At 34.8% G+C, this 17,563-nt stretch overlaps 2 protein-coding genes across 3 annotated transcripts in view; one reads left to right on the top strand and one right to left on the bottom strand.

Annotated features, from left to right (window-relative positions):
* The window catches only part of nsmaf (neutral sphingomyelinase (N-SMase) activation associated factor), a 32,070-nt gene extending 20,095 nt beyond the window's left edge, over positions 1–11,975 (bottom strand). For both annotated transcript variants that reach the window (XM_082160912.1, XM_082160913.1), the window contains exons 1-13: positions 11,847–11,975; positions 9,853–9,942; positions 7,856–7,934; positions 7,724–7,788; positions 7,587–7,623; positions 7,463–7,513; positions 7,267–7,338; positions 6,447–6,494; positions 6,273–6,325; positions 4,289–4,418; positions 3,699–3,770; positions 3,498–3,606; positions 1,599–1,775 (exon numbers count right to left, since the gene is read on the bottom strand). In XM_082160912.1, coding sequence (XP_082017038.1) covers positions 1,599–1,775; positions 3,498–3,606; positions 3,699–3,770; positions 4,289–4,418; positions 6,273–6,325; positions 6,447–6,494; positions 7,267–7,338; positions 7,463–7,513; positions 7,587–7,623; positions 7,724–7,788; positions 7,856–7,934; positions 9,853–9,942; positions 11,847–11,899 — 1,036 coding nt within the window. In that variant the 5' untranslated portion in view covers positions 11,900–11,975. The remainder of the gene's footprint in view (positions 1–1,598; positions 1,776–3,497; positions 3,607–3,698; positions 3,771–4,288; positions 4,419–6,272; positions 6,326–6,446; positions 6,495–7,266; positions 7,339–7,462; positions 7,514–7,586; positions 7,624–7,723; positions 7,789–7,855; positions 7,935–9,852; positions 9,943–11,846) is intronic.
* LOC309488793 (uncharacterized protein) overlaps positions 1–17,563 on the top strand; it is a gene marked incomplete at its 3' end in the record, with an annotated part of 264,286 nt that overhangs the window by 157,002 nt on the left and 89,721 nt on the right. The window lies entirely within an intron of this gene.

Raw genomic sequence — 17,563 nt, 5'->3', positions numbered from 1 at the left:
CCCTGCACTTTAGGCATTTTGCACACATTTGCTCCTCATCCTGTGACTTGATTCTGATTTATTTCGTTTTGTATTTTTATTTATTAGAAAGGTATATTCTGTTCATATTTAATTTAGTAAATTAATTGTTTATTATTTCGGTGTATCGATGTTGTGCTGTACTTAGAGCCTGCTCACACAGGTAATTTAGCCGATTTAATTTGATTTGCATGTGAAATGCAAATCTGCAGTGTGGCCTTTCTGGAGTTATTTGTGTTATTTCTTAGTTTTATTGATCCAAAATGTTTTTATACATTTTCTTCTATATCTTTGTGTGATTTTCTGTTCATCGCGGCTTTGAAATGTTAAAGCCCCGCCCCCATACACATGATTCGACTATTAGTCGACTATAGGCAAGACATGACGATTCTGATTCGACTATGAAAATCCATAGTCGGGGACAGCCCTAGTCTTGCCTATAGTCGACTAATAGTCGAATCATGTGTATGGGGGCGGGGCTTTAACATTTCAAAGCCGCGATGAACAGAAAATCACACAAAGATATAGAAGAAAATGTATAAAAACATTTTGGATCAATAAAACTAAGAAATAACACAAATAACTCCAGAAAGGCCACACGGCAGATTTGCATTTCACATGCAAATCAAATTAAATCGGCTAAATTACCTGTGTGAGCAGGCTCTAAGTACAGCACAACATCGATACACCGAAATAATAAACAATTAATTTACTAAATTAAATATGAACAGAATATACCTTTCTAATAAATAAAAATACAAAACGAAATAAATCAGAATCAAGTCACAGGATGAGGAGCAAATGTGTGCAAAATGCCTAAAGTGCAGGGGAACATATATTCAAAACACAAGCCACAAATAGTTAGATCAGATAACCCTGACAGATTAATAAATAAAATTAAAATAAAGAAATTATTAAAATAACGATAGTAGCCAGAATTTTCAACTTTGTCTTTTTAACTGCAGAAACAACAATAAATGCTAAACTGGAGAGGCAGTCTTTTTAGCTAAAAATGTTCACAGCATCCAAAAATCAAATTAGAAACGGCTGAAAAGTTTTGAAATCACTTGTACCTGATCGAGAGAACAAATCCTGAAAGTCTTTCACTCTGTCTGTCCGTTGGAGTCTTTGTGCGCGCGGATAAAATACATTCTAACGTGAAATCCAGTCTATGCGTGAAACATGTTAACGTTGGCCGGCAGAAGTGCGATCATGGTTTTCCTGATGCTAAATCCAGCCTTGGAGAATATCCTTTCTGATGGTGTACATCCACACTTTAGATTTTCTTAAAAAATATTAATTAAAAGCTTCTTTCTTTGCACATTTTTATATACAGCATTATCATAATAGGCTGAATATTAACGTATTGACCGAAAACCGCTAGTTCTATGTGAAATCAGACATTGAGCGCCCTCATATAGCCAAAGTGGCATGATCCTCGTTTCATAACACCTCTGCGAAGATTCGACCGTGAGATCGGTAGTCGAATCAGGCTCCTCCAATCGAAGCATCGAATCTTCGACTATTCGGGGTCACCCCTAGTGTGTGTGTGTGTGTGTGTGTGTGTGTGTGACACTGACCCAGCTGAGAGCTGCTGTAGTCACTGATGGTCCAGGGGAACACTGGATACTGGGAGAGGTCGTTCACGCTGCGGTCCGCCAGGTTGTTGAGGTGGAGCAGGTACTGGTAGTTGGAGATGTGTCCTCTCTGCCACTGCAGCATGAAGCTCTCCGCCGTGTGCTCCGCTACGTGGTTCTCTGACACACACACACACACACACATTCAGTTAAACTTGGATGCAATATCGTAATTAGCAGTAACATTTTATTTAAAGGTGACATATTATGCCCCTTTTCACCAGATGTAATGTAAATCTCAGGCGTCCCCAGAAATGTCAGCTCAAAATACCAGATCATGTATTATAACATTTATTATAGCTTGTCAAATTTGCCCTTTTTTGTGTGTGTCCCTTTAAATGCAAATGAGCTTTAGCTCCGCCTCCGTTCAGAAGAGGGTGGAGTCTTTACACGCTTCAGAAACTCCGGCAATAACAAAACAGGCCAATCTCACTCATCCAGAATCCCAGAATAACCAGTAGCGAGTGCAGCCTTACGGAGAGACTCAGGAAGAGCTTCTGAATGTCAGTGGAGACATTTCTGTAGTTGTTGTGGAGTTACATTGATCATATCATCATCATGTTTAACTTCTCCACAAGTGTCCACAGTTCCTGAGGTGTTTATAAGACAGCGGTGACATGTTCTGGTCAATAGTGTTCAGTGCTCGTCTGTGCTCAACCACAGAACAGTTTCAGGCTTTGCTGGATCTTCTATCATTGCGTTAGAACTGGTCTCTGTTGTCGCTTGCGAAACCAAATGTCGGCTGGTGTGTGTAAACGTGCAGATTAAGAGCCGCTAATATTATAATAAGATCCTCTTCATACGTCAGAAGGAGAGCGAAATCTGATTGGCTTCTTTTTTGACACGCTTGCAGAGAAAGTTTCACCAAAACACAGTTACTGGGTATATTTCTCAGTTTAGGTTCATTTTCAAAAGTAAGTGGCATAGAAACAAATGTTTGTGAAACCAGACCCTTGAGTTATAGGCTATTTGATGGCTTTTCAGCCAAATTGAAGATGCAATACAAACACAAAATTCATGAAACAGCCAAAATGGAAAAAGGTCAAAATATATCATGTAAAAAACCCTTAACTGATGCTTTTTTTATTGAATAATCATAAACTAGGTATCATTCGAAGGTTTACGAACTCAAAATTCATCCTGTGGAAACAGTTTTGAAATTGGACTTTGTGTTACCATGGAAACGGTACTGCAAATTATTTTATCAGGCTCCTCCCCTAGTGGGCGTCGCCAAGTTTCATATTACAACATTTATTTAAACTACTTTATAATCAAAACCTTTTCTAATCTTGACAAAACACATGTCGTCGGAAAGGTCTGAGTCTCAAGGTTCCATATTTGGTGACAGAAGTGATATTTGGACAGAAATGTATTAATTTGTTACAGGAAAATGCATCAAAACAAATTTCAATGGAATGTGTGTCACCCGGTGGATATGTTTGGTACAGCGCCTAAACAAAATCTCATAGGAACTTCAATTTCAACTTCAAAATAGGGAACATGACTTGGTTAGATCCATGGCTTTGATTTTATAGTAACTTTAAAAGTAAAAATATATTTTATATAAAATAATAAATATTTAGTACAGCACTTTTTCAGAATTTCATTGTATGAAGTGTTGCATAATCTGTGTCTTCTTTAAAACAAGACCGAACTTATGTCTATTTTCCAAAGCATTTGGATAGCGTCTATTCTCAAAAAGGGGGGTGGCAACTGTTTTAAGGGGTTAAAACAACTTGTCCTAATGTGATACGACATTACAACAGTGCTAAAAGCTATTTACAGAAATACAGTGCATGTGAAACAGCCCTTGACAAACACACTCGTGCAAATAAAGCCTACCGAGAACAGTTGCAATGTGGAAGTAAACCTCGTCCCTCTCTTTAGTGCTGTAGAACTTCAGGTATATATCAGAGCGCAAATCATCCTCTGTGCAAAACACCTCAAGGCCCTGAACACACACACACACACACACACACACACACACAGTAAATAACAGACACAAAACTAAAGACGAATTAAAGAATGAAGAGTATCCCTCACCAAAGGCCTCAGTCCGTGTCTGCGTTTGTAGATGCGTCTCACACTGTGTAACTCGATCTGAACCACTGAATCCTTCACAAACACACAAGCACACGTGAGAACGAACTGTCAGCACGGCTGAAAACATTCAACTTTATTAAATATTAGCAACATTTTAATTACAGTCGAATTCTAAAGGCAATGCTTGATGTCAGAGGAATAAAGTGCTGTATTGTCTCCTATACCCACAAGAGGGCGCAATAAGCACAACTAAACCAAATCGAGCATCACATGTTTTATTGACATGAAATAACATTCACTTTTTAACGTGCATTCATGTTTGAAACAATTGTTCTTAAATAACATCTAATTTTCTTGATGTGCATGAAAGGAAAATTAGGTTATAATAGGTTATAAAACTGTGTTTGTGCATCAGTCACCTGAGAAGACACACTTACACACACACACACACACACACACACACACACACACACACACACACACACACACACACACACACACACTTACTTACACACACACAGCGTAATGAAGGACATGAACACACAACAGCAAACTGACATTCACATCGCACAGACAGCGAGGGAGCTCACCGGATAGCCGTTCAGAGGCTGGAAGTAAAGATTGCGATCGGTGATGCAAACGTGACCTGCGTTCGTCACCAAAGGAGAAACAGCTTCCGCCACACACTCCATGTGCGGGACTTCACTCACGTCCTGAAAACTGCACGCCAAAGAAAGAGAACGCATGCATTTAAGGAGCACAATATATCGGCCAACATATCGGTAAATAACTGTTCATTTTTAATGTTATCGATATCGGCCCGATAAGAGAATGTGTCCGATATATTAAAGCCGATAAATAATGTATTATGTCCTTCAGCTGAGACGCTTCAGATGCGACTGTTCAACATGACGGCTCTGAGGTGCTTGAAATATGACTGAAATCACTTCAAAAAAGGAAAACACAGTTCAACGTCTGCAAGTCTGTCATATCGGCTGCATAACATTATAACGAGATCATCATAATTGTGTGTTTGGGACGTGGATTTCGAATGATGAGTCTTTTGTTTTTGTAATCAGGCTCTCAAAAATTATATAAACATTTGGATTTAGATTTATCGGCCAATATATCGGTTATCGGCTTTCAGATATAAAGAATTATCGGTTATCGGTATTGCCCAAAATTTTCATATCGGTGCATCTCTACAAGCATTATATTCACAACTGCAAACAATCTGAATACTGTGACCCAGTGTTGTTTTCGTCAACGATGACGATAACGAAATTATTTCGTTGACGCACCTTTTTTTTATGACGATAACGCGACGATGACTAGCTAAAAATGGCTCTAAGGTGACTAAAATATGACGAGACGTTTTCGAGTTTTCGTTGACGAGACGAGACGGAACGAAAATGATTATAAGTCTGAGGTTCAATTAGGGTTGCCAACCGAGAAAAAAAACCCGACGGTGCGGTAGATACTAATTTCTCCCCCTGTTTGTCTATGATCAGCGTAGCGTTTTTAACATCTTGGAACATCATCAGAGAATGCCCTTTTAATTGGTCGTTTCGCATTGTGAGTCACGTATCGTAGCAACGATGACGACAAGTGACAACAGCGGGAAATGTAAAAATGACTACCTCGCTCCGAGCATCCAGCCGCTGGCGAGAAAGAAAAGAGCACAGAAATGTAAAATTGAATGGTAAAATGACTACCCGTAGCTGGAATGCGTGAGGGACAATGAATACAAGGCCAATTGTACCATATGCCGTCGCGTTTTTTCTGTTTGTCACGGCGGAGTGTGTGATATTAAGCAGCACGCATCAGGAGATAATCTAATAATTCTATTGAATAAGTTCGCACACAAGGCTACAGAAAACTGTTGTGTTTATTTTTCTTCAGATGCAGTCTAAGCCGGTGAGTTTTGAATGTTATATGTTGTATTTGTTTAAGTTAAAAATAAAACGTATTATAAACTAAACAAATCCATGGTTCATTGTTGGCATAATGATCATGATAGCCTTTATATTTCACATCTATGTGGTTCAGTCTTGTATATTAGGCCTACTTTGCTATTCTATAAATATATAGGCCTAATAAGTTGTATTATAATATGCTATAAGGTATGAAATATATTTATCTAAATGTATCAATTAGTTTCCACAATATTCACCAGAAGTCATCATTAAGGGGTTATTTAAAAAAAAAAAAATGTTATGAATTGCAACACTTGCTACAACCTGTCAAACCTAAGCCCATGTCCAATACTTTTTAACCTAAATTAATTTTTTAAAGACTAAGTTACTTTTTTTTTTTTTTTACTAAAATTGACTAAAACTTGACTAAAACCTTTTTGCGTTTTCGTCGACTAAAACTTGACTAAAACTATCAAGTTTATAAGTGACTAAAATGTGACTAAAACTAAAAAGCATTTTCGTCCAAAAGACTAAGACTAAGACTAAGACTAAAAGGGCTGCCAAAAACAACACTGATGTGACCTGTTGATTTGGGAAATACATTCACTGCTATTTCTACTCTGAGATCATCAACAACTGGAGGAATGAATATTCGTACCTGTTCTTATCAAAACACGTTCTTGCCAACCGGGACTGCAATATAGCTGCAATCTTCATCAGAAACACACAGATCAGATCACACACAGGTCACACACACACACACAGATCACACACAGATCCTCAAAAAAGGAAGCAAATAATTACATATGGTATTGTATTTGATTGTACTGACCATGGCCGTCTGATCACCCAGTTTATCCAGACACGACGCTCTGTGCAACTGTAGAAACAGCAGAGTTATTAACTTTACTGTATGAGAACAGACATGAAAACCACTATACAAAATAAAATGGATGTAATTCAAGAATGCTTTGGAATTAGACCTAAGTCTTGTTTTAAAGACGACACTCTGAGTGGAAAAATACATGTTTTATTTTATATAAAATATATATTTTACTCAATAATTTTTACTCTAAAGTTTCTATAAAATCAAAGCCATATGTCTAACCAAGCTGTGCTCCAAATTTGAAGTTGATATCACAAAAATTGAAGTTTCTACGAGATTTTGTTTAGACGCTTTACCAAACATGTCCACCGGGTGACACGCATTCCAATTAATTTTGTTTTATGCATTTTCCTGTTACAAATTAACCAATTTCTGTCCACATATCACTTCTATGAATAAATAGTCGAATAATATGGAACCTTGAGACTCAGACCTTTTCGACGACATGTGTTTTGTCAAGATTAGAAAAGGGTTTTGATTATAAAGTAGTTTAAATAAATGTTGTAATATGAAACCTGGCGACGCCCACTAGGGGAGGAGCCTGATAAAATAATTTAGAGAACCGTTTCCAATGGTAACGCAACTCCAATTTCAAAATAATTTTGAGTTCGTAGGCTTTCGAATGATACCTAATTTATGATGATTTTTTAAATATGTGATAAAAAAAAAAGGCAATGTAAAAAAAAAAGAGCGGGAATTAAAGTGAGAGTTAAGATGAAAGTCCCAGAGAAAATTCACAAATCTCAAGAGAAAGAAAAAGGCAAACCTGTAACAACATCTGAACAACATCCTCCGTTTTCCCGGGCGCCTCCAACTGGAACGTGACCTTTCTTTCTCCCTAACGTGCAACAATTCATCAAACAATACATCCATATAAAAATTATATTCCCCACAGTGAATGAAATGAGCCAAAACTGAAAACAAACTTTACATCTTTCTCAGACAAAAACAAATGAACTCACCCTTTCGTATTTATATGGAGCGACCACATTTCCTTCTTTAATTAGATAAATCTGACAAAAAAAAGGTTAAATATTGAAACTTTTGCAGATATTAAACAGTGAAGTGAAACTGAGACACACTCACCTGCTTGGTTTCTATAAGAATACAGGCAGGTTTACTTCTGCAAACGCACATCAAAAAAGAAAGAAAAGGAACGATGAAAGTCTGCAAAACTCACAACAACAAAAGAAATGATTGATTTGAGTAATTCTCAGTGTTACTCTATAAACGGGTTGTGAGCCGACTCCTCCAGCGCCGCGATTCCTTCGCAGTCTTTCAGGGGAATCTGCAGGAGAGATGTTTTATTATTGTAGAGAATGAAAGCAAGCGTGATAATAATATGAATATTATACCTTTAAAATAGGCTCCTTCGCATCATCAGCTTCAAAGATCACAGATTTAGAGCAGATTTTTAATGAGCCGCTGGTTCGTCTGTGTGTTGAAACAAACAGAGATTTAAAAGACATTAACTAAAGAGATTAGCTTGTTGAATATCATAGAAGACCGCTAGCATCCGCTAGTTTCAATAGTAGGAGAAAACACAAAAACATGCGTTTACACTCATACTACACACATTTATACTACACACATTTATACTACACACATTTATACTACACACATTCATACTACACACATTCATACTACACACATTTATACTATACAGAACATACTTTTTTAACAGTCACAAAGTAAGTTTCAAATGAAACGTACTAGAGATGCACCGATATTAACATTTTGACCGATACCGATAACCGATAATTCTTTATATCTGAAAGCCGATAACCGATATATATTGGCCGATAAATCTAAATCCTGATTATAAAAACAAGTCTCACCATTAAAACCCACGTCCCAAACACACAATTATAATGCTCTCGTTATAATGTTATGTAGCCGATATGACTTGCACCTTACAGTATTTTCCTTTTTTGAAGTGATTCCAATCATATTTCAAGCACCTCAAAACCATCATGTTGAACAGTCGCATCTGAAGCATCTCAGCTGAAGGACATAATACATTATTTATCGGCTTTAATATATCAGCCAAATTTTCTTATCAAGCCGATAACATTATAAATGATCATATATCGGCCGATACCGATATGGATATATCGTACGCGATTTCGGACGCAGAAAAGGCTTTCCTCCATTGACCTCCAGTCACTTTTACCAGGTTTGTACTAGTATTAATGTAGTAAGACAGTGATATTAAAAGACCAAATTCAGTTTACTCATTATTGATGATGCATAGTATAGGGAGGCAAACGAACCCAGAATATAAACGCAACACATCTATTCTAAACAATTAAAAAAATTAAAAGAATGTTTGTTTTCGAATTATTTTTTTGTAAAAAAGTGTATATGGTCACTAGTGACCCGAGGAACGTAATAGTGTAAGTACAAACGTGTGTCAATATCCAGCGGCACATTCGATTCCTGGAGGACAACGTCATTTTAATTACTGATTCTTACATAAATTACCTTTAAATTACTGATGTCTACGGTAGCGATCAAAATAAAAAGTAAATCACTTTTTGAAAGTAACTTGACGTTTAAAATAAAGATTGTATCAATTACATCGTTACACCAGTAGGTGGAGACAAGCGACTGTCATGTGTTTGTCATTGAATCATTCATTCAAGAGATTCGCTCAAAAAACGCTGATTCATCCAGTAATGAAACAAGTGAAGTCTTTATGAGTGAGTCATTGAATCATTCATTCAAGAGATTCGTTCAAAAACGCTGATTCATCAAGTAATGAAACAAGTGAAGTCTTTATGAGTGAGTCATTGAATCATTCATTCAAGAGATTTGTTCAAAAATGCTGATTCATCCAGTAATGAAACAAGTGAAGTCTTTATGAGTGAGTCATTGAATCATTCATTCAAGAGATTCGTTCAAAAATGCTGATTCATCCAGTAATGAAACGAGTGAAGTCTTTATGAGTGAGTCATTGAATCATTCATTCAAGAGATTTGTTCAAAAACACTGATTCATCCAGTAATGAAACAAGTGAAGTCTTTATGAGTGAGTCATTGAATCATTCATTCAAGAGATTCGTTCAAAAATGCAGATTCATCCTGTAATGAAACGAGTGAAGTCTTTATGAGTGAATCATTGATTCAAGAGATTCGTTCAAAAATGCTGATTCATCCAGTAATGAAACAAGTGAAGTCCCAAATCGCCAGGACATTTGATTCCTGAAGAACAGTAAATCAATCAAGAAACGAGTCTGACACAACAAGTGCCATCGAGGAACTGACTCTTTTGGAGACTCTTTCAGTGTCGTATTCTGAAAACCTCATGCATTTCACTTATAAATGATTGAGTTCAGTCATCAGTATCTCACCTGTTCGCCTCTGGACTGCTGTTGGTCAGATTATAAGCAGTGTGTTGTTCAAAATAATGTTCCTCCAGATCCAGCAACAACAGCGAGAATCTGCACAGAAACATGAGAACATGACAAGCGTTTGAAGCTGGACGAGGCAAGAGAGGAAACAAAGAGGTTGGGAACCTTACAAACTAAATGAATATTAATTACACATACAGTACAAATACACAGTCTTTCTTTTCTGGTAAAAACTCCAATCATTTTCTCCATAGGGAATCTCCAAGGCCACATTATTTCAACTTATTTTTTGTAAATAAATGTGTTTAACGGAGGATTTTCATGATGAAAAACTACATTACCCATAATGCTGTAGAGAAAGTTCCACCAATCAGAGTCGGAAACAGCAGTAAGAGCTCTTTAGCTCCGCCCACTCCTGAATGACCCAATCGAGACCTTAGCCTTGCACTCTCAAAATACTTCAATATGTGCGTATATATATATATATATGAAGAGTTCAGATGCAAAAGCCTCTAAGTGCCATCTGAAAATTTCTTCTAAAATTGTCATTTTTATCAAGCTTGTATATTTAAGTTCAGTAATTTAACTTAAATGGCAATGAAAATTATCTATTAATTGTCATTTAAGTGAAATTACTGAACTTAAATATACAAGCTTGATAAAAATGACCATTTTAGAAGAAATTTTCAGATGGCACTTAGAGGCTTTTGCATCTGAACTCTTCATATATATATATATATATATATATATATATATAAGCCGTTAAGTTTACAGTCTTGTGCCTTTGCATTTTTGTCCGATTTTCACAATTTTTATAGCCTGGTTAAAACCAGACCCTTCTCAGTTGAAACTGAGTATAGGGTCTGGCGAAGCTATGTAGACAAATCATTTCCAAAGGGGCGTCACCAACCGACGTAGCTCAAATTCCTCTGGCCGCAATTGGATAGTCATAAAACCAATCAGATCGATGAAGGAGATGACGTATGCTTTGAGTGTTGTTCTTTGCTCCGGTTTTAACGAAAACGGTAAGTTTAAATCGCTCAAAACAGACGCGATAACTGATTCGTTTATATACTGTCTATGATTCGAACGAGTGATGTTCCACGGCGGCATCCATCTTTGTAATGAAATCTCCTTCAGAGTCACTGCGCTGTCGTCATCATGTAAATCCCTCCCCAAACGTTTCTGATTGGTGCCGCGATTTCGGCGGCACAGAAATGAGTTTGAATGGGCTCTTCTCCAGACTATCCTGGAGAGAGAATTAAAATTCGCCGGAAGAATTCCATTCAATTTTTATGCTTCAAATCAAAGTTTTTAATGCTATGATTAAAAAAATTACCAGTTTACAAGCTATAATTACGAGTTCCACAAGGAATCTCGTAACGCCTTTTGTTTTAAATAGTGATGAGCACTTTATAAATTATTTAACAATAAACACTGCAACATAAAAAAAAAGGTCCATTTTGATTTCATGGTGACTTTAATGAAAGCAATTATAGGCACTTGCCTGAAGAAAAGTAAACAAATGAATAATTAATGAGACAGAGGTCATGTGACATCGACAGACTTCAACAGTTGACGTTCATATTTTTCAAAACTGCTATTCTCTAAAAAAATTGAGAGTCCACCACTAAATCAAGATTAAAACAAAGACTTCTTCTGCTCAGCTAACATCTAAACTAAAGCGAGTCTTAACTTTACTGCTATATAAGAAATAAACAAATAAACTGGACACCCCTCTCTCTCTCTCTCTCTACATATAAATGCTAGGAGAGTGTTAATAAAGGTCTAAATGAAGTATTCACCTCAAGAAACGCATAAATATGCTAGGATCATAAATGCTGCGTGTTTAGCCCGTTTACTGGCCTGTTTATGAGGCGAATGACCCGCGAGCTCGAGTGACACAACAGGCCAGAAGTCAGAGAGTTAAACTGCGCGGACCTGAGGGAAAACACGCTGAGGGAATCAACACGCCAGGTGAAGTGTGACAGTACCTTTCTTTAACGCGATCCTTCTTCGTGATGAAAGCCATGAGGGATCCGGGCATGTAAACACGGAAATGCTCGGACACAGAGGGAGAACCACGTGACCGATGGACATAATCTCTGTCACGCTGCCGTGGAGAAATAACAATAACAATCAACGATTTATTTATTTATAAAATCAGTTTTCAACCGTTCATAACTTCATACAGTAAAGGAACTAAAAGGGATTTTCTGTTTAAAAATAATAATAATTCCGCTCCTTGATCATGATTGGTTGAGCCGCTGTAAAACACTCACGTGACCTCTGCCTGTGTGATTATTAATTCATGAAAACTTTTTATAAAAAAAAAAAAGTCCCGTTAACCCGTTGTTTATAGTGATTTCAGAGATTGTCACTGAAAACCACGGCTTCTTCTTACTCTTTAGTTTTTCTGATCATAAAGTACATATTGAAAAATATATTTATTTATTTTTATTGTATATTGAGTGACAGGTGATATATGAATTATATTCATGAATTTCCCTAATGTGGGCGTGTCTCTGAGTCAACTCGCAAACAAATGGAACTAATAAAAATGAAAGTGAAATCTCATCAAATCACATTATTTCGAAAAGGTAATAAAGTTTATCGAAAAGAAATTGTAACCTTAAAGTGTTTCTCAAGTGTAATATTCCTGTAAAGGCTAGGGGCAGAAAAACGGACATTAATAAGCATAACTCTTAATAACATGTTTAAAACAATGCATAGTTACTGTAATTTAATAAATTATCCTTAATTTCTTAGTTTCTAGCCTCAACAGCCCAGGTCAGGTCAGGCACGCTTTATCAACAATTCTATTATTATTATTATTCATTTAAAAAAATTTTTTATATATATATATATAATTTATTAAATTACACAATGCATTGTTTTGAACATGTTAGAGTTATGCTTATTAATGTCCATTCTTCTGGTCTTTTTTATTAATCTTTATTCAACCGTATGTTTTATTTATTTATTTATTATAGTATAATAATATTGAACAAATAGACTACAACAAATAGGAAAATAAACAGTGCAATATATAAAATAAATATAAAAGTAAAGAGAAAGAAAAAAATAATACAAACAGAAAAAGAACAGGTATGAGATCATCATATAAATAGTTTAATAGCTTCACATGGAGATCTAGTGCGTTTTGCAAACTTTTTTTTTTTTTTAAATGCTTGTAGAAGAAAACATCAAAAAAAAATTACAAAAACATTAACAACAAATATTGTCATTGTTATAATACAACAATATTGCAGAGTTCAGTCCAGATGAGGTGTTGAACAGCCACTCTTACAGCTTATAAGTGTTCAGAACTCTACAGATTCAAAATACATGTTCATTTCAAGTCTAAATCTTGAAAAAAGAGGATTGCATTTAGAAAAGTTACATTTGTGAAATTTAGCGAACAGAAAAATAAGGTTATAAAATAAATATACATTCATGAAAACCAAAAATTACATTTCTAAATGTAAATGAAAAGTTAGGATTCACATAACATGATCAAATCACAAATGTCACTGAATAACTGAAGTATTTCAGGTTTCTCTAAAGAACAGAGTATTAATATCATCTTCTGGGAGAACATCTGCTGTCTCGGGGGAAAAGGTTGTTCGTTTTCACTGTAAAAAAAAAATCCTAATTTTACAGAAAATAACTGTGATTTTTTGACGATCATTTTCTTTAACGTTAAATTGTGCTCAAAACACTGTAAAATTACAAATAATATCTGTAAAATAAAAATTCAGCTGTTATTTTAGGTATTGTTACTTTACTGACAAATTCCAGTAATTCACATTTTTTTTATACAGAAAATTTATTGTATTTTTCATACAGTATTTTTTGCTGTTTTCTTAAATTACATAAAAATGTATGTAAAATTACAGATATAATCTGTAATTAAACAGTAACAAAACAGTTCAATGATAAAATGGTCGAATGACTGGCAGCCCCCCCACAAAGCTGTAACATTAAAGTAAAACATCCTAAATTAAATAAACTGAAAAACACTGTTATTTTACAGGTATTTCCTGGATTATCACGATCTTAAACCCTTCATTGTAAAAATAAATCGTAAAAAAAGGGTCAAATGATTTTCTTGTATTTTTACAGCATGGTTGCCATAGTTACTGTATTTCGATTTACAGTGCACAGGATCAGTACTGTAAACTACACACTGTACTTTACTGTTTGTTACTGTAGTTTGTAATTTGGTCTGTTTCTGCTGTAATTATACGGTATTATACTGTATGTCTGAGAAAGAGATGAGAAACCCCTCTAAAGAGCACGAGAACTCCAGGGCATTATGGCAAGCCGTTTTAACTTTTATTAATTTCCAGAATATGAATTCTTGATATCAACAATTCAATTTTCACTAGTTCAAATTATATTTATTGATATCAGGAATTAGATTTATACTAGTTAAAATGCTCATTATAGATATCAAGAATTGAATTCTTGACATCTGTAATTGTATTTTCACTAGTGAAGTGTCACCATAGGCTGCCATTCAGAAGCCATTGTTGATATCAAGGATTCATATCCCGGAAGTTAATAAAAGTTAATAATCATAATCAGCCACAACTGCAAACTCTTTGATAAAAATGATTCTGTGGTGAAGTAAATACTACAGACAAAAAAAACAATGTAATTTACATGAAAAAGTTAGTTCAGGCAAGAATAAATAAAATTAAAAAAGTAAATTCTATATTAGTATTCAATTCAAGCGTGTAGAAATTAAAGCGTAAATATCAACGTTATAAAATTAAGTAAAATTACTCACCTTTTCTGATACTGGTGTTCCCATCATGCACTGGGGCATGAATAATTAATGAGGCTGATTTCTCACTCAGAAACTGATAATTATCACTGATAATGTTGTTAGATCAGTAACTTGCCATTTTGTGACATTTGGAGTTTATTTTCTACTCATAATTACACATTCAAACATCCATCAAATGTGACCGTCATTGTGTGTTATCTACAAGTGTTGAAGTCTCTGTGTTCACACACAACACATAACCTCAGATATGAATATATGCTGTCTTACACAATATCTATTGTTTAATTTCTGAGATGTTTCTAAGTAAAGCATAAAAGTGTGATTATATTCAATAATTATTGTTTGAGTGAAATATATCGCAAAGGAAACTTCAACTAAATAGATATTACTCAACCTTTTTCAAGCCAAGTTGAAATTACTTACTTGATACTTTCACTAGTTAAGTAGAGTTTACTTAATTCCATATGTGAAGTTTACTTAAAAATAGAGAAATTAAGTAATTTTGACTTATTGTTTTTTTCAGTGAGTAACAGGAATTCACGCTTTACCGAGAACTCACGAATAATTACAAATTGAACCATTTTGATTGAAAAGTTGAGATACAAAAAATAATTCCATTTTTAAACCAACAATCAAAGAAAAGAGATTTATGTTTATACAGCAGGTCCTTATTACTCCAAATCATAAGAGTGAGGTGTAGAATTGTGTTTAAAGATGAGGGACCAAACTAATAACATTTGCCGATATGGAAAAGAGATAATTTGATAGGGATTTTCATTATGTTATAATTACAGGTTAATAAGAGTTTTAAACCCCTAGTTAAAAAAAAAAAAAAAAAAAAAACTGCTTTGGAAAACAGATTCCAGACACGGGCTTATTAATAAAGTTATTTATCCAATTTATTGTAAAGGTGTTGTTTAAAGTGGTAAATCAAGAAAGTTTAAGTTATATTATTTCTTATAATAATACCTAAATATGACACCTGATCTCTAATTTGAATATTACAAATTTGTGACAAATTACACTCTTTGATGGACATCAATTCACATTTCGAAAAGATCAAGACTAAGCCTGAAGCTTCTGAGAACTGCTGGATACACTCTCACTGTAAACACGAGTAAGTTGGCAAAACTCAAAACATGTAAGGCAATCAGTTCCCTCAAAATGTTTAAGTTTAAGTAAGCAGAACTGGCACATTTTTATTTGGTACTCTTAAATTTACAAAATAGAATAATGTTCTGAATCAAAAGCTTTATAAAAATCCAGGAAAAACGTCCTCATGAGTAACAACTCCATCACAACACATTCTATCACTTTCACAGATAGCTTTCACATTAATAATCCAGAAACAAAGTCGATATCTGCTCTATATTTTGAACTATAAAGATTTTTTTTTTTTTATGCTTAAAAAGTTTGTAGGTCTTGCAAATCGTACATGTTCCGAGTGCTTGTGGATTAAGGGAGGAAGAAATTGTAATCAAATAATGTTTTATCTCTTGTAAGAATACCAAAAAAATTGGTTTACAATTTGAAAACTTACATTTGTGTTTAAATGTATAAAGCAGGCATTTGAATCCGCTTAAAAAAATAACAGTTTTGGAATTCATAGAGAAATTTTGCAAGATATTGCTTGAGATAAACCAACTAACATCTTTCCAAAGTTGCATAGTAACTAGTAACATAGTAACATAGTAACTAGTAACATAGTAACATAGTAACATAGTAACTAGTAACATAGTAACATAGTAACTAGTAACTAGTAACATAGTAACATAGTAACATAATAACTAGTAACATAGTAACATAGTAACTAGTAACATAGTAACATAATAACTAGTAACATAGTAACTAGTAACATAGTAACTAGTAACATAGTAACTAGTAACATAGTAACAGTAACTAGTAACATAGTAACTAGTAACATAGTAACTAGTAACATAGTAACAAGTAACATAGTAACTAGTAACATAGTAACTAGTAACATAGTAACTAGTAACTAGTAACATAGTAACTAGTAACATAGTAACAGTAACTAGTAACATAGTAACTAGTAACATAGTAACTAGTAACATAGTAACAAGTAACATAGTAACTAGTAACATAGTAACTAGTAACATATTAACTAGTAACATAGTAACATAGTAACTAGTAACATAGTAACATAGTTAGTGTCAAAATCCAATCCGAATTTTTTTGTAAGAAATTTTTTGACTGGGTAAATATGAATTATTTTTAAAAGATATTTATTTTACTTTGTTTGTAAGGAGAAACCTTTATTGTACGGACCATATATTCTTCCAATTTACATTATCAAAAAGATCATTCCAAGATGAGATTGCAGGAGGCGCAGAAATAATGTTCTCTAGGAATAGAACTCTTACTTTATAATTTCGTCCTTTTTTTTTCAGTGAAACATATCTCTATCTCAGGAGTGTTGACCGGTTCAGGAGAAGATAATGAACCCAGCGAGAGAGAGTTCTTTATGATAAGCATGAGTATGCCAGATGGAATAGCATCCATAACTGTGGCAAACTCTTTGGGAGTTACCGGTATATTATATTCTGAAAGAAGTTCTGCCAGAAAGACTCGGGAGAATTAATACTGTGACAATGAACATTTATTTAAGAGCTCAGCAAACAATCAAATTCTTTGGCGTAGGCCCCGTCCGTAACTCTCATTCCGAGGGTACGGAATCTGCATATCCTGCCTGAAGACGAAGGCAGGGGCGCAGCCCACCCCCTGCGAAGTAAGGAAGGGGGCCATCTGGAGGTGGTGGGGTGGAAGGTGGAAGAGGACATCCTGGCATCTTCAGGATGGAGGGGAGAGCCCGTCTGGAGGTGTTGGGGAGGATGGAGGTGGTTGAAGCGACAGCATCTGCGAACTCAGACATGAGTAAGTATCACCCTTTTATACTGG

This window comes from Leuciscus leuciscus (genome assembly GCF_965113295.1).
Source record: "Leuciscus leuciscus genome assembly, chromosome: 2".
Lineage (NCBI taxonomy): Eukaryota > Metazoa > Chordata > Actinopteri > Cypriniformes > Leuciscidae > Leuciscus > Leuciscus leuciscus.
This window is presented reverse-complemented; position numbering and strand designations above follow the sequence as displayed.